This window comes from Erinaceus europaeus, chromosome 3 (genome assembly GCF_950295315.1).
Source record: "Erinaceus europaeus chromosome 3, mEriEur2.1, whole genome shotgun sequence".
Classification (NCBI taxonomy): Eukaryota; Metazoa; Chordata; class Mammalia; order Eulipotyphla; family Erinaceidae; genus Erinaceus; species Erinaceus europaeus.
In genome coordinates this window covers 177,844,720-177,867,901 of record NC_080164.1, presented here as the reverse complement: position 1 = coordinate 177,867,901, position 23,182 = coordinate 177,844,720, and the positions used below count along the sequence as shown (strand labels likewise).

Genomic DNA, 23,182 nt, shown 5'->3' with positions numbered 1-23,182 from the left:
CAGCTGGGGAGCAAGGCTTCCTAGTCAGGGGCCTTTGTAAGAGGTGACCTTTGAGAGCAGGGAGTAATGCCAGTATCCTCCATGTCTGAAACAGAGTAAAAGATCAATCAATAAGTGAATGGCAGCTCCCCACCTGCAGGGGGGTTGCCTCACAGGTAGTGAAGCAGGTCTGCAGGTGTCTCTCTTTCTCTCCCCTTCTCTGTCTTCCCCTCCTCTCTCCATTTCTCTCTGTCCTATCCAGCAATGATGACATCAGTAATAACTACAACAATAAAAGTCAACAAGGGCAACAAAAGGGAATAAATAAATACTTAAAAAATAAATAAATAAATAAATAAAAGGGCTGGGTGCACTTGGTTAAGCACATGTATTACCAAGCACATGGACCTGGGTTTGAGTCCCCAGTCCCCACCAGCAAAGGGAAAGCTTCACAAGCAGTGAAGCAGTGATGCAGGTGTGTCTCTTTCTCTCTCTCTTTCTCTCTCCCCTTTCTCTCTGTTCATTCAAGTAAAATAAATAATTAAAATACAAATAATAAATAAGTAAATAACAATAGAAAAATGACAGGGGTAGATGCCATAATGGTTTTGCAAAAAGATTCTCATCTCTTTGGCTCCAAAGCTCCAGGCTCAGTCCCCTGCACCACCATAAGCTAAAGCTGAGCAGTGCTTTGGTAAGAAAAAAGAAAAAATCACCAGAGTACCAGCTCGATAAAAGTTGAATAGACAATGGAGGGCTTGGGATAACAGATCTCTGCTTACAAATAGCTTGTCACTTGGGTGGAGGGACCATGTCTGTCTTTAACCAGGGTGGCAACTGTAATCGCTTCTCCAGGTTACACACAGTGGCTGGAAGGATGGAGGTAGACATCATGCTTTTCATTTCATTTCATTTCTTTTTTTCCTAAGCCACTTTTGATTTGTGATTAATAGTTTCCAGAGTCTTAGAGTACAGAGTATATAGTTGCACACTGCACCCACTGCCAACGTTGCTTTGCATTTCAATACCTCCTCGCTGGTGATTCTTTCTCAACCCACATACGAGTAAGGACTCTGCCCTTTGCCTTTTTTTTTTTTTTTCACAAAGGAGTTTGTGGAAAATTACGACGACTCAGAGGTGAGAAGACCGAAGACCTCCAAGGCTCAAAAGCACAAGAGAAAGAAGCAGGTGGGGAGAAGAGACTTGTCCCTCTGCGCGGGCCCTGCTGGGGGTACCAACACTTGCCACCCCCTTCTCCAGAGCCAGGGGTGCAGATGGAGACGGGGGCACGCCCCTCCCCTGTAGAGGAACCTCCAGTGAACTTGGGGTCCCTGGAGAAAGATTCCTCGAAGCTCTGTCCCCTCCCAGGAGAAAAGTCTAGGGAGTCTGGGAGGCTCTGGGCTGGGGTTGTCATCAGAGGCCAGGGCGATAGGTGGCAGTGCAGGATTACAGATGGGGACCACCCCCCCCCACCCCCCCCAACCTCCCGCCCAGACCAGGCTCAGGCTGACTCATGGGTAACCCCTCCCGCATCCCGCCCCCTTGCCCCCAAGCTCCAAGCATCCCCGCCAGATCAAGCTTCTGGAAGCAGGCGCTTCAGTTCCCTGGTGAGAAGTTGTGGGGGGGAGCGGCGGGGGCGACGCATCAAGGGACCCCAAAAACCATCTACAAGCCAGCAGGGGAGGGAGGGGGCGAGCGCGCCATCTTGAGCCCCAACCACGTGATGGGGCGCCCCGGAGGATGGGGGGTGAGGGCGCAGGGCCCGGAGGCCTGGGGAAACACTTCATATGTGCACGCCAGGGCCCAGCACACACACACCCTGGGACCAGTGCGGACTGGGGGTCCGCCTCCAGCTTCTAGTCTGGGGGGGGGGTGGAGTTGGGGGGAGGTGCTGCCCTGCTGCAAGGTCTGTCCCTGCTTCCATACCCCGAGACCTTTCCTGCTCTGCAGCCAGCCTTAGGGGTCCCACCAGGCCGGGCTGCTGGGCCGCTGGGGCTGGGGGTGCAGACATGAAGAGGGGGAAGGAGTAGGGAGGCAGGGAGCAGACTTAGAATAGAATAGTGGGCAGGACTCCTTCATTTAACCCTCACAGCGCCAGATAAGGAGCAGCAGATAAGGAGCAGCAGTGGTGATGTCGCAAGGAAAAAAAAAAAGTCCTTTTTTTCCAGTTTATTTTAAATGAATCACACACACACACACACACACACACACACACACACACACACACGGCAGGTGAGGTGGGGAGAGACCAGATTACTGCTCTGCTCTGGCTGATGGTGGTGCTAAGGATTGAATTTGGAACCTCAAGCCTGACTGTCTTTTGCAGAACACTGATTTTTTTTTCTTAAATCATGTTCTGTGCAGGGCAGTAACCTAATGATTATGCAAAAAAGAGTTTCAAGCCTGATGTTTTCAAGTCCCAGGTTCAATCCCCAGTACCACCATCCACCAGAACTGAGCAGTGCACTAATTGATCTCTCATTAAAATAAAAAAAATAAAAATTTTAAAGAGATTGCTTTTCAAGAGATGATTTCTTTAAAAGCATATATGTGCAAAAAATTTTTTTTGGTCTTTCCTAGTTTTTTGTTTGTTTTTTTTGTGTGTGTGTGTGTGTTTTCTGTAATGGAAGTGAGGTTGGTTTGCTGTTTTAAGAGTATAGGTTCAGTCCCCTTTCATTGCGTGACCACTCCCACCACCCAAGAACCAGTGAACCCTCCTCATCCCTTCCCGCCCCCTCTGCTGGCCTCAGTTCTACAGACAAAAATCCCAGGGTTAGTTGAGCTTTGGTTTCAGCTCTGTGGCATTTATTGGTCATCTATTCCATGCAGGCGTGAGCTCATCTGGCATCAGTCTTTTCCTCTGACTTGCTTCTCACTGGACTTCATCCCTTCCAGCTCCTTCTGTGTCCCTGCAGAGAGCAGGACGGCATCTTTTCTTAATGTCCAGTGTTATTTCCTTGTGTCTACATGCCCCCAGCCTCCTTAGCCACTCTCCTCTTTTGGGCTGTGTCCATATTATCTTAGCTGTTGTGAATAGTGATACAAGAAATTGTAACCTTTGCCTCACTTCCAAATCACTTCGGAACCTTTTTCATTTTCAATGAGCTGCCTGGGTCTGACTTCCTGGGCTGCTGATTTCAATCACAGTCTCTGAGCTTGGAACAACACCTGATACCTGGCAGCATTTCAGAAAGAAGACTGGGTCTGTCTCCTTCCTCTCACAACCAGACAGCAAAGCACAGGAAGTTTAGAGCTCCGTGGTTTCTGTTAACAGCCCAGAATGCCAGTCGGGAGGCAAAGCCTTTATCTGATGCCAAAGACCATCACTTAATGTGGCTTCCCCTGCCCCTTCCTCTGCCCTGCTCACCTTCTTCTGAGAATTTGGAGCAAAAACAGAGACAGTTTGACCCTGGGAACAAAGTCCAAGGGATGATTGAGTTGCTCATTCTGGACTTGGGAATAAGTTGTTTGGTAATATCTTTCCCACTTTCCTTATGCCGGTCCTTGTGCTTTGCGCCACATGCGCTTAACCCACTAAGCTAACTACCCAACTCGCCCCACTCTCTTTTCCAACCAGATTTCTGCAGAGCTCTGCACAGGATGCTCAGAAAGAAAGAAAGAAAGAAAGAAATTCACATGTCTGTTTCATATGGGGATGCCTCCATTATTTATCCCAGGAACCTCCTAGAGAAACTCAGGATGGGGACCCCTTCCCCAGGGGATGAACATGATGACAGGGTGGCAGGGAGCATAGTTATCTGCATTGAAACAGATTAAGATCTGTCCCTTTGGGGAGCAGGTGGTGGTGCACCCAACTGAATTCACACATTACTATGCACAAGGGTCGGGGTTCAAGCCCCTACCTCCCACCTGCAGGGGGATGCTTCATGAGTTATGAAGTAAGTCGGCAGGATTTTATCTGTCTCTCTCCCTCTGTCTTTATCTTCCCCTCCTCAATCTCTCTCTGTCCTAGCAAATAAAATAGGAAGAAAAAGGGGGAGGGTGTCCTCCTGGATCAGTAGATTCATGTGTAGTGCAGTCACTGAACCCCTGTGATGACCTTGGTGGCAATAAAAAATAAATTAAATAGGGGCAGTGGCACACCTGGTTAAGAGCACATAGTAAGAAGCACAAGGATCCACACAGGGATCCTGGTTTAAGCCCCCAGCTCCCTGCCTGCAGGTGGGTCACTTCACAAGTGGTGAAGCAGGTCTGCAGGTATCTCTCTTTTTCTCTCTTCCTCTCTGTCTTTCCCATATCTCTCAATTTCTTTCTGTCCTATCTAACAACAATAACAATAGCAGCAACAACAATGGAAAATCTGACCGCCAGCAACAGTGGATTCATAGTGCAGGCACCAAGCCCCAAGTGATAACTCCGGAGGAAAAGTAAATAAATAACATAAAAAGATCTGTCCCTATGCTAAGCAACCCACTCACCCCAATGTAAGGATGGCTTAAACTGAAGTTGGGGTTCACAGCTCTTGGCCATATGTCCACAGGTGCAGAAAGCCAGCCCAGAGGACATGGTGTCTGAGAAGTCCCCTTCCGACAGCCTGCAGGAGCCAAGCCAGGATGACCCCAATGGCAGTCTGCTAAATGTGACTGCCCGGCGAAGCCAACGGAGTAAGTATCAGAAGCCAATGGAGTAAGTATCTCTGGTTCCCTGCAGCCCTGGTCTACAGTAAAGAGGGTGGGATCTACACACAACAGAGCCACCCCACTGTCCCCAGCAATGTTTAATCCCTGCCCAAGAGACAGAGCTCATGCTTCAGAATGTTTTAGAAGTGTTCACTGAAATAGAAGCAAGTTGTCTGGGGCTAGATCATCAGATTCAAAGGAAGGTGGAATTGTCAGGGAAGGTTATATGTCAAGAACTGGACAGGAACCAGATGTGGGGAATAGGGGAGTTTCTGAAGCTCTCTGGTCTTTGCACTGATGTCTCTCTCTCTCTCCCCCTCCCTCTCCCTCTCTCCTGCCCTTCCAAGGATCTTGGTCTGTACCTTACAGCATTCTCTTTTTCCACTACAATCAATGTCACTAATTATCTACTTTTGTAAAATTTGTTTTGCCCTAGACTGTCTGCTTTCTTGAAAATTGGCTTAAACTAGAGAAGGCTCCATTTTTCCAGTTGTTAGATACTTAGTGCTCTGATGTTAGTCTGTTTAACTGTAGTAGAACTAGGAAAGAAAGTAACAATTAGATACTAGACTAAAGCTTTGGAAGCAAGCCATCTGCTAAGGGGGGGGGGGGGGCAGGATGCAGTTTCCATCTGAGAGCCTGAAGCCCTGAGTGATGTTACAAAGAAGCAATTTGTTGCTTCTGCTAGTTTTATGGGGACTTTTTTTTTTTTCCTCCTCCAGGGTTATTGCTGGGCTCAGTGCCTGGACCATGAATCCACCTCTCCTGGAGACCATTTTTTTCCCCCTTTTGTTGCCCTTGTTGTAGCTTCGTTGTGGTTATTATTATTGCCCTTGTTGACGCAATTCGTTGTTGGATAGGACAGAGAGAAATGGAGAGAGGAGGGGAAGACAGAGAAGGGGAGAGAAAGATAGACACTTGCAGACCTGCTTCACCACCTGTGAAGCGACTCCCCTGCAGGTGGGGATGGGGACTATTTTTAATGTTCAACATCATTCACCATTGGAGATTGCAGGCTTGTTCTTAACTCAGACAGCCATAACCAAATGTAATGGAAAGATTGGGCAACCGACATCTTGCTTTTCTTGGGACTAGAAGTCCAAGATCAGAGTCTTGCTTCCTGTGGTGCAGATGGCCATCACCTCCCTGTGTGCAGGAGACCTGAGGAGACTGCTGGTTTCTGGCTGTGTGTGGTGCCCCTCTGTGGAGGAGGGGCCCACAGGGCTCTCTAGGAGTCCTTTAAGAAGGACACTAACACCATTTGTAAGGGCCCCATCTTCATAAACTCTCATTGCCAAAGACTCCACCTTTAGGGTTTAAGAGTCAGTGTATGAATTTGAAGAAGATGTAGGCATTTAATTATGGTGCCTGTTTAAATGCTCTGGCTTGGGTTTCCTTTACTATGTCGAATGAAAACAGTGGTGGGGAACACCTTTGCCTCCTTCCTGATCTTAGGGGAGACACAATTGCATAGGGTGTTTTTTGTGGACTTTGCATGTACCTTCATGCTTCTGGTGAAGCAGCTTTCTTCTACCCCCCGTTTGGAGAGTACATCATGAAAAGATGTTGAATTTTCTCACATGCTTTTTTCTGCATCTATTGAGTTGATTGTGTGGTTAGAGGATGGGGAGACAGCATCATGGTTATGCAAAAGACTCTCATGCCTGAGGCTCCAAGGTCACAGGTTCAATCACCAACACCCATCATTAGCCAGAGCTGAGCAGTACTCTTGTCCCTCTCCCTTTTCCTCTCCCTCTCCCTCTCCCTCTCTCTGTGTTTGTGTATTTCTGTATCTCATTAAAACAAATAAACTATTAAAAAGACAGAGAGATGATTGCATGGTTTAAGCCAAATTCTGTTACTGTGGTATGAATTATAGATTCTGTAGGCTGACTTTCATATGTTGAACTGTGCCGGGATAGCCTGAGGGTACTTCTTCCCGAGCTAGTGCTCTCTGGCTTAGAGAGAACTCAACTGGAGCCGATCTAGGCTGCTGCGTGGGAGAGGGATCAGGAACTCGTGCGGCACTAACTTCCGCAGGAGATACACTCTGGAACTCTCGGAGCCAGAAAGCAATTTCCAAGTGTCTTTAATCAGAAGAGCAGCTGTTTTTATACTCTCCAAGTAGGGTGGAAACAGGATGTGATATAGAGAGGGTGGAGAGAAAAGTGACTGGTGAAAATCAGAGTGTGACAAGGAGGGGGTGGAGCAGGCGAGAATCCTATCACTGAACCACCAATGCCCTGGAGGGAGTGCTTTATGTAAATGTAAAAGTGATTTATGTAAATAGACCAAAGCTTTGGATCAGTAAATCCCTATATAGGCATATGGTTAAGCAGAAGCCAGGGGGAGGTGGCATACTACCCAACAGAACTGTCCCGAGAACCCTTAACCTGAATTGGGCCTAATACTCTATACATGAATTCCAAGTCTCTCTCCCATGGCCAGTTCACACACACTTCTTTACCTCCATTGCTACATCTGTCACTCCATCTTGATGTTTTACCTCCCAGACCTCCTAGGGGTCTGGTCTCTCCATCAGTGCTCCCAGCTGCTCATTTTGAACTCATGACCCTCTCTGCCATGCAGGGCTCTGGAGACCACCCAGGGCTATGAAGGTCAGCCTGTGCTTGAAACACTGACTCACAGTGACATAGCTACCTGATGGGCCCCTCAAGGGACTGTCATCTGAAAATGACAACTTGAGTTGAACAAAGGTATTCTTAGTCCTCTGCTCACAGAGACCACTTCTCACAGAAAACAGTTCATATGTTAAAAGTTGCATTGGGAAGCCAAACGGACAGTGTTGAGAGACTCAAAGCCTTCCGTTCATTCTAGCCGGCCACGTTCCCTCAGGGTAAACAGCGGAGCTTCAGACACACAGCACATTTTATTTCAGAAGGAAATGCACAGAAATCCTACCCTGATCGGGGGGCAGAATACCAGATACTTTAAAATCTCTGCTTTCCATACTCCCAGCCTGCCTCTCTCTTTCCCTAGTAGGGTGGGACTCTGGGGAAGTGGAGCTCCAGGACACATTGGTGGGGTCGACTGTCCAGGCAAGTCGGGTTGGCATCATGCTAGCATCTGCAACCTGGTGGCTGAAAAGAGAGTTAGCATACAAAGCCAAACAAATTGTTGAAGAATAGGAAAGCTGTCGGGAGGGGATGGGATACAGAGATCTGGTGGTGTGAATTGTGTGGAGTTGTACCCCTCTTATCCTATGGTTTTGTTAATGTCTCCTTTTTTAAATAAATTTTTTAAAAAATATCTGCTTTCTCTGTCTTGGAACCCACCTCCAGGCTCTCCAGCCCTTCTTCTGTCTATATAAATATCTCCCTGAAGGAAAGGAGCAGAGCAGGAGTTGAATCTGACCAGAAGCTCTTCCCTCCATAGCATTTTTTTGCTGCATTAATATGGATTCTTTTTTGTTTTTGTTTTTAATTTCTTTATTGAGTGATTAATGGTTTACAGTTGACAGTGAAATACAACAGTGTGTACATGCATAACATTTCTATATAACAATTCAGCTCCCACTAGGTCCTCCTCTGCCATCATGTTCCAGGACCTGAACCCCCCACCCCAGAGTTTTTTTACTTTGGTGCAATGCACCAGCTCCTGTCCAAGTTCTGCTTAGTGTTTTCCCTTCTGATTTTGTTTTTCAACTTCTGACTATGAGTGAGATCATCCCATATTCATCTTTTTGCTTCTGACTTATCTCACTTAGCACGATTTGGTCAAGCTTCATCCAAGATGGGCTAAAGAAAGTGAATTCACCATTTTTAATAGCTGAGTGGTATTCCACTGTGTGTATAGACCACAACTTGCTCAGTCACTCATCTGTTGTTGGACACCTGGGCTGCTTCCAGGTTTTGGCTATTACAAATTGTGTTGCTGTGAACACAGGTATACACAGATCTTTTTGGATGGGTATGTTTGGTTCCTGGGGATATATCCCCAGGAAAGGAATTGCAGGGTCATAGGATAGGTCTACTTCTAACCTTCTGAGAGTTCTCCAGATGCTCTAAGCAGAGGTTGGACTAATTTACATTCCCACCAGCAGTGCAGGAGGGTTCCTTTGTCCCCACAACCTCCCCAGCATTCGCTGCTGTTACCTTTTCTGATGTATGACATTCTCACAGGAGTGAAGTGGTATTTCATTGTTGTCCTTATTTGCATTTCTCTCACAATCAATCATTTGGAGCTCAGATGTTTGATGGCTTTTTGGATCTCTTTCTGTGGAGAATATTCTGTTCATATCCTCTCCTTATTTTTGGATGGGGCCATTTTTTTTTTCTTGTTTCTGAGTTTAGTGAGCTCTTTATATATTTTGGTTATTAGTCTCTTGTCTGATGTATGATATGTAAAGATATTCTCCCATTCTGTAAGGGGTCTCTTTGTTTGTGGGTGATTTCTTTTGCTGTGCAGGCGTTGGATTTGAGCAGGAGCTCTTGTCTCCATTGCTTTTTGTGCTGCAGTAATACATTTTCTTTCTGCCCTCAGGGTCATCACTGGAACTCCATGCCAGCACTAGGAATCCACTACTCCTGAGGCTATTTCTTCATTTTTTTGGACAGAAAATATAGAAATTGAGAGGGGAGGGGAGACAGAGATAGAGAGAGAAAGATAAACACCTGCAGACCTCCTTCACTGCTTGTGAAGCAACCTGCCTGCAGCTGGGGAGCCAGGGCTCGAACTGGGATCCGTGCAGCAGTCCTAGAGCTTAGTACTATGTGTGCTTAACCAGGTGCACCTCCGCCAGGCCCCAAGGAAGACCTTTTCTTTCCTACAGAAGCAGGTGTCACCGCATTTGGCTTTCTGGAGCCTTGGGCCTTGGACCTATTTTCAGCTGCATGTTCTGATACTCAAACTCTTGGTCACGTGAGATCCACTTCTATACCACGTGATGCCCAGAACAGCACAATCTTCCCTGATTAACAATAGCACACATCCACATAGGGGAAGCTCTGACATTTAATTTACTATCCAACCTACACAGGAGCATAACATCCCAGGTAAAGAGAGCATCTCACTGAACAGACGCTACTTCCAAAACATTGAGGGAGAAAACAAAAAAGCCTGCATGTTCCTTCATGATTCCAGCTTATACCGGCTCTGAAGGGAGTCATAAATGGAAGTCCTTCCTGAAGAACATAAGCTGCTTCGTCAGTAACATCCATTTTCTATTCATTCATGTTAGCCTCTCTGATTAAAGCTTCATTTCAGAGCCAGTTTGACAGGATGTGGTTAAAAAAAAAGTTCAGAATCTAGAGAAATTTGGTGCAAATGGAAAGAAATAGATCATTTATTTTCAGCGTAGTTTTGAAGTCATGGGGCCTAGGGAGATTGACGCAGGAAATAAGAGTTACATGTCAAAGTAGAGTGAGACACAAGGGGGTCAGGCGGTGGTACACTCGATTAAGGCCACATAGTATTAAGAGCAAGGACCTGCTCAAGGATCCAGGTTCAAGACCCCGCTCCTTACCTGCAGGGGGAACACTTCACTGGCTGCAAAGCAGGTCTGCAAGTGTCTTTCTCCTTCTTTATCTCCCCCTCTCAATTTCTCTCTCTCCTAGCGAGTAAAATGGAATATATATATATATATATATCCACCAGGGGCAGTGGATACTTAGGGCAGGCACTGAACCCAGCAATAACCCTGAAGGCAATAAAAAAATAAATATTAAAAAGGTGAGACAGAGAGGAACAGCCCAAAGGACTTAGGTCTGGAGAGCTGCCTTGACCTCCTTGATTTATTTTTTAATTTTTTGACCAAAGCATTTCTCATTTCTTGTTTATGGTGGTGCTGAGGATTGAACTAGTGGAAAGAGGGAAAAAGTTCCAAATGGTGGTTTTAGGGCTTATAAACCCATTAAAAAATAAGAACTCTGGGGTCAGGACCTGGTACATCTGGTTAAGTGCACACACTGAAGTGTACAAGGGCCCACGATCACGCCCTTGATCCCCATCTGCAGGGGTGAAGCTTCACAAGTGATGAACCAGTGATGCAAGTTTCTCTCTCTTCCTCCCTCCTCTCTCTTCCTCTCACTCTCTATCTCTACCTCCTCTCTCAATTTCTATCTCTATCTAAAACAAATATTTTAAAATAAAGCATATCCACACAGATCCTTGTGCACAAGGGTTTAGAATGACCTAGGTCATAATAGTCCCAAAGGCAAATGACCCCAATGTCCATCAACTGATGAACGAACAAATGAAAGCCGGACATCACTCACTTCGAAAGCACAATCTTTTTTTTTTATTATTTATTTTAAAAAGGAGACATTGACAGAACCATAGGATAAGAGGAGTACAACTCTACACAGTTCCCACCACCAGAGTTCCCTATCCTATCCCCTCTGCTGATAGCTTTCCTATTTTTAACCCCATGGGAGTATGGGCCCAAGGTCTTTGTGGGTTGCAGAAGGTTGAAGGTCTGGCTTCTGTAATTGCTTCCCGGCTGAACATGGGCGTTGACAGGTCGATCCATCCTCTCAGCCTGCCTCTCTCTTTCCCTAGTGGGGTGGGGCTCTGGGGAAATGGAGCTCCAGGACACATTGGTGGGGTTGTCTGTCCAGGGAAATCTGGTCGGCATTATGCTAGCATCTGGAACCTGGTGGCTGAAAAGAGAGGTAACATACAAAGTCAAACAAATTGCTGAGCAATCATGGACCTACCAAAGTATGATATAATTTTTTAAATATTTATTTATTTTCCCTTTTGTTGCCCTTGCTGTTTAACACTGTTGTGGTTATTGATGTTGTTGTTGTTGGATAGGACAGAGAGAAATGGAGAGAGGAGGGGTAGACAGAGAGGGGGAGAGAAAGACAGACGCCTACAGACCTACTTCACCTTGCTCTTTGTGCCATGTGCACTTAACCCGCTGAGTCACCGCCCGACTCCCCAAAACACGATCTTTATGGTACACAGATCACAGCTCATTAAAGCAAAGAGAAAAGTGGAGAAGGCATTGGAATTCAAGATCATACTTCACAACATAACAGTGCGGGGACTAGAAAATGATTTCAAAATGCAATGCTTATTTCACTGAAAGGTGAAAGTGTTTAACAGGTAATAAAAGAGATATAGCTGAGGGCTACAGAGTGCCCTTTTTAAAAAATTAATGATTTCATATTGATTTACAAAGTCATAAGGTAACAGGGGTATAATTCCCAACATCAGAGTTCTGTGTCCCATCCCCTCCACTGAGAACTGCATTAGCGCCCCCACAATCAGAGATATGAGTTCACTAGTTGACCATTATATATCTTTGCCCATTTTTTCCTGTGATCCTGCCTTCTCGTCCTTCCTAAGTCACACCTACAACTATTACTACTTCCTAGTGTCCTTCCTTTTTCCTCTTCTCCCTCAGGGTCCTGATGGAAGTGGGATTCACAGCCCTCTGACAAACTTCCCCTGACCACTTCCTCCCCCCACCCCTGGAAGTATGGACAAAATTCTTTTGGGGATGCAGAAGGTGGGAGTTCTGGTTTCTATAATTGTTTCTCCACTGGACATGGGTGTTAGCAGGTAAATTCCTAACTTCAGCCTGTTTCTGTCTTTCCCTAGTGGGGCAGGGCTCTGGAGAGGTGAGGTCCCGGGACACATTGGTGAGGTTGTCTGCCCAGGGAAGACAGGATGGGATCATAATAACATCTATAATGTGGTGGCTGAAATGCCATAAGATAGAAAGCAGGATAACATGTTTAATAAACAGGAACCAAAATAGGAATAGAACAGATGAGGCTAGGGATTTTAGAGTGAAAAGAAGCTAGAAAGTCTGTTTTTGGTATGTTTCAAGGGACCCGTGACTTTAGTAATCTTTGCTTGAGCTCGATAGCTAACATGCAGGTAGGTGTACTAAGAAAAACATTGGGAAGATGGTGTCAGAGTTGAGGGTAGATCTAGAAAGTGGAGTGCCCATTTTATGAAACCTGCATCGAGTTAGAGACATGCTGTAGAGAAGGGGGCAGCACAGGAAAGAGTTGGAAGCCATTTGCAAACCTGAGGCTGGTGACGGCTTGGCCTTACTGGGTTTGCTGAAAGTGTCTAATACAAGGCATCTTACTGGCCAGGCAAAACAGTGGCACACTCAGTAGAGTGCACATATTACCGTGTGAAACATCTTCGGTTCAAGCCTCCTCTCCCAGCTGGCAGGGCGTGTGAGAAAGGCAGGCTTCACAAGTGGTGCAGATTTCTCTCTTTCTCTCTCTTCAGCTCTGTCTCCTTCAATTTCTGTTTCAAGAAAGGAAGGAAGGAAGGATTTTACTGTCAAGGAATTCCTTATTTCATGCTAGCTAATATTAAGTGAATACTTCAGTGAGCCATCTTGAGGTGACCCCATTTATTCATGGGTTCTTGCATGTCCCTACATTAAGTCTTTGATAATTTTGAAATGTATTTCCATCACACCTTTGTCATTTGGTGCTGTGCCAGACTTGCTTAGCTTCAGGGAAGAGTCATTTTCTGAATATCTCTTTTTTTGGAAATGTGAAGCCACGCCCTCCCCTCCCCTCCCCTCCCCCCCCAGCTGGTTTTATCCCTCAGGGCAGGAAAACTAGAGCCAGTTTGAGATCACTGTGGTTGGTTAGTCATGGAGGGGAATCACAGACAGGAAACAGGAGTGGATATTTGGGAGGGTTAACTCAGTACTTACTTCCCTCTGCTTAAAGAAACAGAATTTGCCGTATTCATCCAAGGTACAGATAAAACAAAAATGCTTAATCCCTTTAGTTCTTGTTGAAAGAGAGCCACCTAATACACAGGACATCCCCCCATGGCACCTTAAGTAGTAATATCTTTAAAATATAACCATCCTGGGCATGGGTGGTGGTTCACCTGGTTGAGTGCACACACTCCAGTGCAGCAGGACCTGGGTTCAAGCCCCCCAGACCCCACCTGCATAGTGGAAGCTTCAGGAGTGGTGAAGCAGGGCTGCAGGTATCTCTCTATCTCCTCCATCTCTCTCAATTTCTCTCTGTCTCTATCCAAAATAAATAAAGAGTAAGTTTTATAAAAGGAACAAGCAAAAACATATCCGTACTGTCGTTAGCTGATTTCATCCCAGCAGAAGGTGGGATTAGTGATGAATACTAGGTCTCACACCTGCTTCCTCCGATTTTCTTTTGCTAATTTAGTGCCACTGAGTGCCAGCTACAAAAGTCACCAGTGTCCCCAATCACATCGGACCTTGGAAGGTGTCAGGTCACCAACTGGTCATACAGACGTGATTGATCTGGGCACCTTGCTCCTCTCTAAATGACTTTCACCAGCACAGATTTTTTTCCCCCATTTTCCCCCATTTCTCATTTGTGATTTGTGATTAACAGTAGGTGACAAGATCCCTACCCTCCCATCTCCCACAGATAACAGATAACCACCACTGTTGTCACAAAAATCGTAGAAACAAGCTGTTTGCCTGGTATTTCATTGCAAGTTCATGATCTGCATGCCACATAGGAGTGAAATTATCTAGTAGCTATCTTTCATTGATTAATTTTGCTAAGCATAATTACCTCCAGTTCTATCCATCTTGCCTCAAAGGTACAAAATCACCTTTTTATTGCAGTGTAATAGTCCATGGAGAAAATAGCCCATAACTTTATCCAATCATCTGTTGACGAGCATCGCAGCAGCTTCCATTCTTTGGGACCCTTCATGAGTGGTGAAGCAGGTGTGCAGGTGTCTGTCTTTCTCTTTTCCTCTCTAGCTCATCATCTTCTCTCCCAGCTTGTCTCTGTCCTATGGCTACCTGGAGCAGGGGATTCCTAGTGCCAGCACCAAGCACCAGGGATAACCCTTGTACGAACAAAGCTTTTCTAAAAAGGCTCTATCTCTAAAAAGGGAGTCAGGCAGTAGCATAGCAGGTCAAGTGCATGTGGTGCAAAATGCAAGGACTGGCGTAAGGATCCCGGTTCAAGCCCCCCGGCTCCCCACCTACAGGGAGGTCGCTTCACGAGCAGTGAAGCAGGTCTGCAGCTGTCTCGCTTTTTCTCCCCCTCTCTGTCTTCCCCTCCTCTCTCCATTTGTCTCTGTCCTATCCAACAACGATGATATCGACAACAACAATAAAAACACAAGGGCAACAAAAGCGAAAATAAATAATGATAATAATAAGGCTATATCTCAGGCAGGACTGATCGCTGCCTCATTGCAGTTACAGAGTGGGTAACGCAGTGGGTAGGGCTAGAAGCAGGGTAGTACAGTGGGTAGGGCTAGAAGCAGAGTGTTCTGTCTTCCTCTGACACCACCTGCAGGGGTCACAGGTCAGCCACTGGAAGCACCTGTGAAACTCCTTATGACCTTGAGCTGCCACCAGCCCAGCCTTCTGCACTGCCTTGATCTGGAAGAAATCTAGCCCACACGTCCACAGATAAAAGAAAATAATGATGGGGGCGGGGCGGGGGGGGAGGTAAATAGGTAGATAGCATAATAATTCTGCCGAAGGCTCCAAAGTCCCAGGTTTAGTCCCCTGCACCACCATAAGCTACAGCTGAACAGTGATCCATTTAAAAAAGAAGAAAGAGAAAAGGAAAAGAAAAAAAAAAAAAGAATGATGGACACGATTTTCTAGCTCCTATTTTTCCTGGCACATGAAGCCTCCGCCAGGAAAGGGACACAAAGATCCCTGTCGTCTTCTGGCCGGATATTTGAAAAATCACCCATGGAAACACATGTTTCCCGTTAGGTTAATATATGGCTTTGGCGTCATTATTTTTCCTTTTCAAGTTTCTTTTTATGGGTGTTTTAATAGTTGGCTACAAGATCATGAGGTTATAGGGACAGAGTGCCACACCACAGCCCCCTGTACACTTCTGGGTCCCCAGACCCAATAACCACTGCAGTGTTTACGGTCTTAATCCCAGTTTGGCTCTCTTTTGCTTTACAAGTTCACATATTTCAATTCTTTATAGTCTATGAGTGAAACCATCTTGTAGTTTCCTTTCACAGAAGCAGGTCATTTGATAATAGCTAGGAACTATAGCAATAAATAAGAGTCTTTGAACACAAAGAACCTGAAAGGTAAAACTCCTTGACTAGTATAATCAGTTATCTTTCCTGCTGAAAGCAGTCCCCTTGGAGCAATAACATATGGACTAGAGCCTGCCTTGGGTCAGAGGAGCAGTAAACAGGATGCTGAGGTTTCCCACTGGCTCTGTGCCAGCCCTCCGCTCGACTCTAAATAATCTGTCTCATAAACTTCTCTTTTGATTTGGGACATAGCTGACCTGCTAAAGTGCATACATAGCCCTGGTACCACATGGGAGCACCATTAACAACACTGGGAAAAGCTCCATGGATGAAGGAGCAATACTATTGTGTCTCTCTTCCCTTCCCTTCCCTTCCCTTCCCTTCCCTTCCCTTCCCTTCCCTTCCCTTCCCTTCCCTTCCCTTCTCTTCTCTCTCCTCTCCCCCTCTCCACTCTCCTCCTCTTCCTCCTCCTCCTCTTTTTCTTCTCTCTCTCTCTCTCTCTCCCCCCCCACCCTTAGAAAGTGTCTAAGTCTTTGTCTGAAGACCACATAGGAGTTACCAGGATTTTTCTGGATATCTTCCCTGTGAGCACATGTTGACAGATTTCTCTCTGCTTTTATTCATATTCATCTGTGTTGCACCTGTCTGTTTATTCACCCAGCCCTTAGGAACTCCCCCATAGCCTCAACCTCTTCCCATCTTGTTTCCTGCCTCACCCTGTAGCCCACTGTGCTCCAAGCCGGGTGGCACTCTGATCCCCAGTCAACCTCAACTTATTTATACCTCCCCCATGATTTGCACATCAAGGAACAATAGAATGGAGACTGCAGTCCCAAACATTCCAGGTTTGAGTGTGTGGGATTGGAGAGTCCATTCCTTACCCCAAAAGGCCTCAGTGCCTTCACCTTCAAGGTGCCTGGTGACAATCACACCTGTGTCTTTCTGGCAGAAGACTGTAAGAAAATGCCTCCAGTAGGCCCAGTGAAATAACTCACATGAGGGGCCATGTGGTGGTGGCGCACCTGGTTGAGTGCACATATTACAGTGCACAAGGACCCGGGTTCGAGCTCCCAGTCCCCACCTGCAGGGGGAAAGCTTTTTGAGTGGTGAAGCGGTGCTGCAGGTGTCTCTCTGCCAGTCTCCCTGTCTATCTCCCCTCCTCCTCTCAGTTTCTGGCTGTCTCTATCCAATAAATAAATAAAGATAATAAAAAATTTTAAAATAACAATAAATAAAATAACTCACATGAGTAGTGTGGGCTTTGCCTTGAATGCTGCTTGGGTTCAAGCCCAGCCTCTGTCACAGCAGGTCAGCATCAGCATTGTGGTCTCTGTCACTGGCTCTCTCTGCCTCTCTGTCTGAAAGAAAGACCACAAAGGGGAGGGAAAAGAGGGAAGGGAAAGCTGGGAGAGGAAAAAGGTCCCCAACACCGGTATCACATAACAGCTACCCAGCCAGCCAAGGTGTTTGCACAGACACTTAACAACAGATGCGAAATAGCGCAGCGAGCTAAGTGCTCGTGGCGCCAAGCACAAGGACCCGTGGAAGGATCCCAGTTCAAGCCCCTGGCTCCCCACCTGCAGGGGTGTCACTTCACAGGCAGTGAAGCAGGTCTGCAGGTGTCTTTCTCCCCCCCCCCTCTGTCTTCCCCTCCTCTCTCCTTTTCTCTCTGTCCTATCTAACAATGACAACATCGATAATAACAATAATAATAACTACAACAACAATAAAAAACTAAAGGCAACTAAAGGGGAAAAATTATATATATATACATACATATATATATATATATATATATATATCCTGTAAGATCTGGTGGCCTGGGGCTTTGCTTGGGCTTGAAGGAAAGACTTCCCCCATGGGTACTGTCAGCACTGCTGAGAGTCAACCCCAGAGACTGAGCTCCCTCACTGTTGTCCCCCAGCCTACCTGGCATGGCTGCTGCTCAGATCAACACATTCAAGAGCTTCTTCTAGTGTGGCTGGGATGGCTCCGTATGTCAGGGCCATGCAGACTCGGATGTTGTTCCCTGCATTCTCAGGTCCATGTGGCAATCACCCTGGCTGGGCCCAGGGATTGCCATTAATCACAAAGATGCCAGGACAAGCACCTGTACATCTCATGAGTGTTAGCTCATGGTAGCTGGGGTAGACCTCTGTTTTGTGGAATGAAACTAATCTCTCTCTCTCTCTTTCATTCATCTAATATTTCCTGTGCTGTGTCCAAATAATTTTCTTGTATCTTTTTTTTTTTTTCCAGGCTTACCTCCAACTCCTTCAGCTTCCAGAACAGGCTTTGCAGAATTTTCCATGAGGGAGCGTCTGCGGGAGAAGTTACAGGCTGCAAGGGTGAGTGCAGCCACTCTGATCACGGCCCCCTGCGCCTTGCCTTGCTGACCTTCTTTGCTGAGAACCCTGTGGATCCAAATGCAGCTAAGCTTGTCTTTCCTGTTCTAAATGTTCATGTAGCATTTAATCTTGACACACATGAAAAATGACACTAAAAGGAATTTAATGTCTTTTTTTTCCCCTCTAAATCCTCTCATTGGCTCTTGTCTCTTAAGAAGGACAGCATGGAGGACAGGCAGTGATACATCTGGTTAAGTTCACACACTGTAGTGAGCAAGGACCCGGGTTCAAGCCCCCGGTACCCACCTGCAAGGGAAAAGCTTCACATGTGGTAAAGCAGGTCTGTAGGTGTCTCTCTGTCTCTCTTCCTCTCTGTCTCCCCCTCCCTTCTCAATTTCTCTCTGTCTCTATCCAATGATAAAATAAGTAAAATTTTGTAAATAAAAGACAGCGTGCATTTTTCTTTACTGACCATTTTTAACCGAGATGGTGACAGTATTGTTCATGGTGTTACTGGCATTATTTGACACTAAAGACTTTTTTTTTTCTTTTGACACCTTAGTCCAAAGCAGAAAGTGCATTACTGCAAGAAATTCCCACTCCTCGACCCAGGCACTTAAGAAGCCCCAGAGAGAAAGAATCGGAGACTGAGCTTGGTACAGAGGTGAGAACTAGATTATCTCTGCTTAGTGATCAAAAACCCTGAAGTCTGACAGATTTCTATCAGGGGCCAAGACCTACCTCCCCTGGTAAATGGAATACCTTCCATGCTTGAGATCCTGAGTTCCATCCCCATCACCACATGGCCAGCACCGGGGACCAGACACTATTGATGCTTTTCATCAAAGGCTGTTCGGAAAGAAGCCTCTAAGAACTGGATCATCAATTGATCTGGAGGAGGCTATAACACTCTTTATTGTTAGGTTGGCTGAGTTGAAAATCATGTCTTTGAGAAAGACTGTTTTCAGCAGGGCTGACAATATAGCTCACAGGGTAGGGCCCATCCTTTAAAGCCCTTGTAGATTAGCCCGGGTTCAAGACCCCACCACCACATGAGAACTGAGTTTTTATGGTACAGTGGGATCCTGTGCCATGGAGTGTCTCTCTTCTCTCTCTCTGGAAAAGCTATCCGAGACTAGTGAAATCTTACGATACAAACAAGGAAATAGCAGCCTTGGCAATCTGACTTTTTAAAAAATTTATTTATAAAATGAAAAATACTGACAAGACCATAGGATAAGAGGGGTACAATTCCACACAGTTCCCACCACCAGAGTTCCATATCCCATGCCCTCCATTGGAAGCTTCCCTATTCTTTATCCTTCTGGGGTATGGACCCAGGGTCATTATGGGATGCAGAAGGTGGGAGGTCTGGCTTCTGTAATTGCTTCCCCACTGAACATGGGTGTTGGCAGGTGGATCCATACTCCCAGCCTGTCTCTCTCTTTCCCTAGGGGGGCAGAGATCTGGAGAGGTGAGGTTCCAGGGCACACTGGTTAGGTCATCTGCCCGAGGAAGTCATATCTAACTGATGTGTATTAAAGAGGTCACTCTTGGGAGGGGCAACATCTCCATGGCCAGATTTCACAAAGCTTTGAGTGCCATTATTTATTTAAGAACACCATTAGTTCTTGCTTTAAACAGGACGTTGTCTTTTGTTTTTATTCACATAGCCACGTGCAGAAGTAGAAAGGACTCAACAAGAAGATGACTCCCAGAGTAATTCAAGAGTGAAGGTCCGTCGTTCTGCACGCAAAATTAAGTCTAAGACCCAGGTGAGAAATCAGTCTTTTCCAATTAGGCTCCTTTTGAAATCATGTGAGCTCTACATTATATGTTCGGCTGTACAGCAAAAAATTATTCACTGGGTAGTCCAGAAGGTGTGCAATGGATAAAGCATTGGAATTCCAACCATGAGGTTCTGAGTTCAATCCCCAGCAGCACATGTACCAGGGTGATGTCTGGTTCTCTCTCTCTCTCTTTCTCTCTCTCTCCCTCTCCTCCTGTCTTTCCCATAAATAAATAAAATCTTTAAAAATTACATAGTCACATGTAGGGTCAAGGAGACAGCATAAGGGCTATGCAAAATTGCTCTCATGCCTGGGGCTCTGAGATCTCAGGTGAACCATCATAAGCCAGAGCTGAGCAGGGCTCCAGCATCTCTTTCTGAATTGTTCGTTCTCTATCTTGCTCTCACTAAAATCAAATAAAATTAAAATATTCAGGAGTACAAGAGATAGCATAAATGGTTATGCAGAAGACTTCCATACCTAAGGCTCAAAAAATCCCAGGTTCAGTCCCTGGCACCACTATGATCTAGAGCAGAGCACTATGGTCTCTCTTTGTATCTTTCACTCATTAAAAGAAAACATTAAGAAGATATTCAATGAGTTGTGGCTGTGTACATAACCTGAGGCTTATTGCCGTAGAGTACACAAGAAACAGGGTGAGAGGGGGCCAGGCGGTGGTGCAGCAGGGTAAGCGCACAAAGTATGAAGTTCAGGGAGCCATGCAAGGATCTGGGTTTGAGCCCCCAATTCCCTACTTGCGGGGAAACAGGTCCTCAGGTGTCTTATCTTTCTCTCTCCCTCTCTAATTTCCACTCTCCTCTCAAGTTCTCTCTGTCTTTTTTTTTTAATATTTATTTTATTTATTCCCTTTTGTTGTCCTTGTTATAGTTATTATTGTTGTCGTTATTGTTGGATAGGTCAGAGATAAATGGAGAGAGGAGGGAAAGACAGAGAGGGGGAGAGAAAGATAGACACCTGCAGACCTGCTTCACTGCTTGTGAAGCGACTCCCTTGCAGGTGGGGAACCAGGGGCTCGAACGAGGATCCTTAAGCCAGTCCTTGCACTTCGTGGCACCTGCACTTAACCCGCTGCACTACCGCCCAACTCCCAAAGTTCTCTCTGTCTTATTCAGTAAAATGGAAAAAAGAAAAAACATGCCACCAGATTCATAGTAGATTCATAGTGCAGGCACAGAGCCCCCAGCAATAATCCTGGTGGCAAAGAAAGAAAGAGAGAACATGGCTCAAGGACTGGCATAAGGATCCTGGTTCGAGCCCCTGCTCCCCACCTGCAGGGGAGTCGCTTCACAAGCAGTGAAGCAGGTCTACAAGTGTTTATCTTTCTCTCCCCTTCTATGTCTTTTCCTCCTCTCTCAATTTCTCTCTGTCCTATCCAACAACGACTACATCAATAACAACAACAATAATAACCACAACAACAGAACAACAAGGGCAACAAAAAGGAATAAATAAATAAATATTTAAAAACAGAAAGAGAGAAAGACAGAAAGAAAAAGAATGAGAAGAAAATGATTCCTACTTTTGAAATCCTGGAATCCATTTAAAGAGAATGTCTAGTCAGGGGAAGGGAAATTTGTAGCAGGGTGGATGCGTCGCTGATAAGATTATTAGTTCAGTTCTTAAGGTGCTCCAGCTTTCATTAGTGGGGAAAGAAAAAAAAAGATGGACGGAAGGAAGAAGTTAAATCAAGAAAAGCCCACCACCCCCCTGCTCCAAAATCGTCTTTTGTTGGTTGGTTTGTTTTGCCACCGGGGTTACCACTGAGGCTCAGTGCCTATGTGACTCCATCCTTCCCAGAATCCATTGTTTCCTTTTTCCTTTCATTCTTTGACAGAAGGTGAGAGACAGAGACAGAGAGACACCTGAAGGCCTGCTCTTAAAGCTTCCTCCCTGCATATAGGGACCAGGGCTTTGAACCTGGGCCTTCGTGCATGGTAAATAAAGCCTATACTCAACCAGGCGAGCCACCACCTGACAAATAATAATTTAACAAACAGAAGGAAAAAAAAAAAAAAGGTCTAGCAACCCCCTATTCCTATTGCTCAGAATCAAACTAAACATGCTCAGCATTGTTCTGTAAAATAGACATCTCGTGGTCCAGGAAGTGAGGCAGTGGATAAAGCATTGGACTGTCAAGCGTGAGTTCCTGAGTTCAATCCCTGGCAGCACATGTAGCAGAGTGATGTCTGGTTCTTTCTCTTTCTTCTTCTGTCTTTCTCATGGATAAATAAATGAAATCTTTTTTTAAAAAAAAAATAGCAATCCATTTGGTCACCTTTAATCTTTTGTAAAGCATTTACTGCTGTAAATAATTGACATGTTTGCTGAAATATAACTAGTTGCTCATTTATTTAAAAAGAAAACTAGGGGCTGGGCGGTGGCATACCTGGTTAAGCACACACACCACTACAGTGCACAAGGACGTGGGTTCAAGGCCCTGGTCTCCACCTGCAGGGGGAAAGCTTCACAAATGGTGAAGCAGGGCTGCAAGTGTCTGTCTCTCTCTCTCTTTGTATCTCCCCCACCCTCTCAATTTCTCTCTGTCTTTATCCAATAATAAATAAATAAATGAAAATCTTTAAAAAGAATTTTTTTAAAAAAAAGAGAAGAAAATCACTGTCATTAAAGTTGCTTATTAAAGGAGTAACTGCTGAACTTGTGAATGTTCAGCACATCACCAGTGGCCTCAAGGCCCAGGACGGCTGGGAGGAGCCTCAGGCTCACAGTCCTCAATCAGCTGCCAGTAAATCGGGCACACGTGACCTGAAATGCCTTTGCCCGCCACTTCTCCTAGGTCCCACCTGGCTACCCTTCTGCAGAGGAAGCCTACAACTTCTTCACTTTCACTTTTGATCCTGAACCAGAAGACTTGGAAAAAAAGCCAAAGTCAAAGCCTAGAGAAAGAAGAAACCAAATGGAGGAGGAAGAGGAGGAGGAGGAGGAGGAAGAGGAAGGACAACACCCCATGCAAACTAGAGCCAATAAAGCGGTATATGATGTTAAGACAGTCACGAGGACTGGGTGACGGTGATGATGGCGTTAACAGGGGAGGTGCAGGTGCACAGCTGAGTCTGAGTCGCACCTGTTTTGCTCATCTGAAGGCACATCTCTGCCTTCAGGCCATCCTGATTTCATGCTTTGTAAGTCTGTGGTATAGTGAGAAGCCTAGAAACCCACCTGTCAAAACACAAAAACCACACGTGTCTTCTGGCTTTCATTATGAGACAGGGGTTTGTTGGGGGCAGCGGTAGCACAGTGGGTTAAGTGAGTGTGGTGCCAAGCGCAAGGACTGGCACAAGGATCCTGGTTCAGGCCCCGGCTCCCCACCTGCAAGGGGAGTCACTTCACAGGTGGTGAAGCATGTCTGCAGGTGTTTCTCTTTCTCTCCCCCTCTCTGTCTTCCCCTCCTCTCTCCATTTCTCTCTGTCCTATC

The 23,182-nt window shown here is 45.8% G+C and overlaps 1 protein-coding gene and 1 long non-coding RNA gene across 4 annotated transcripts in view; one reads left to right on the top strand and one right to left on the bottom strand.

Annotated features, from left to right (window-relative positions):
- Nucleotides 1-23,182, top strand: part of CC2D2A (coiled-coil and C2 domain containing 2A) — a 124,446-nt gene that overhangs the window by 9,085 nt on the left and 92,179 nt on the right. Inside the window, exons 3-9 of one of the 3 annotated variants that reach the window (XM_060188318.1) lie at nt 1,087-1,167; nt 1,533-1,586; nt 4,481-4,604; nt 17,850-17,938; nt 18,501-18,602; nt 19,612-19,713; nt 22,544-22,738. In XM_060188318.1, coding sequence (XP_060044301.1) covers nt 1,087-1,167; nt 1,533-1,586; nt 4,481-4,604; nt 17,850-17,938; nt 18,501-18,602; nt 19,612-19,713; nt 22,544-22,738 — 747 coding nt within the window. The other 2 variants (XM_060188317.1, XM_060188316.1) reach the window with 2 other exon arrangements.
- LOC132537572 (uncharacterized) lies at nt 10,852-17,950 on the bottom strand. The gene is made up of 2 exons (XR_009549053.1): nt 17,856-17,950; nt 10,852-12,854 (listed from the first exon to the last, which is right to left on the bottom strand). It is a non-coding gene; the product is annotated as an uncharacterized LOC132537572 (long non-coding RNA).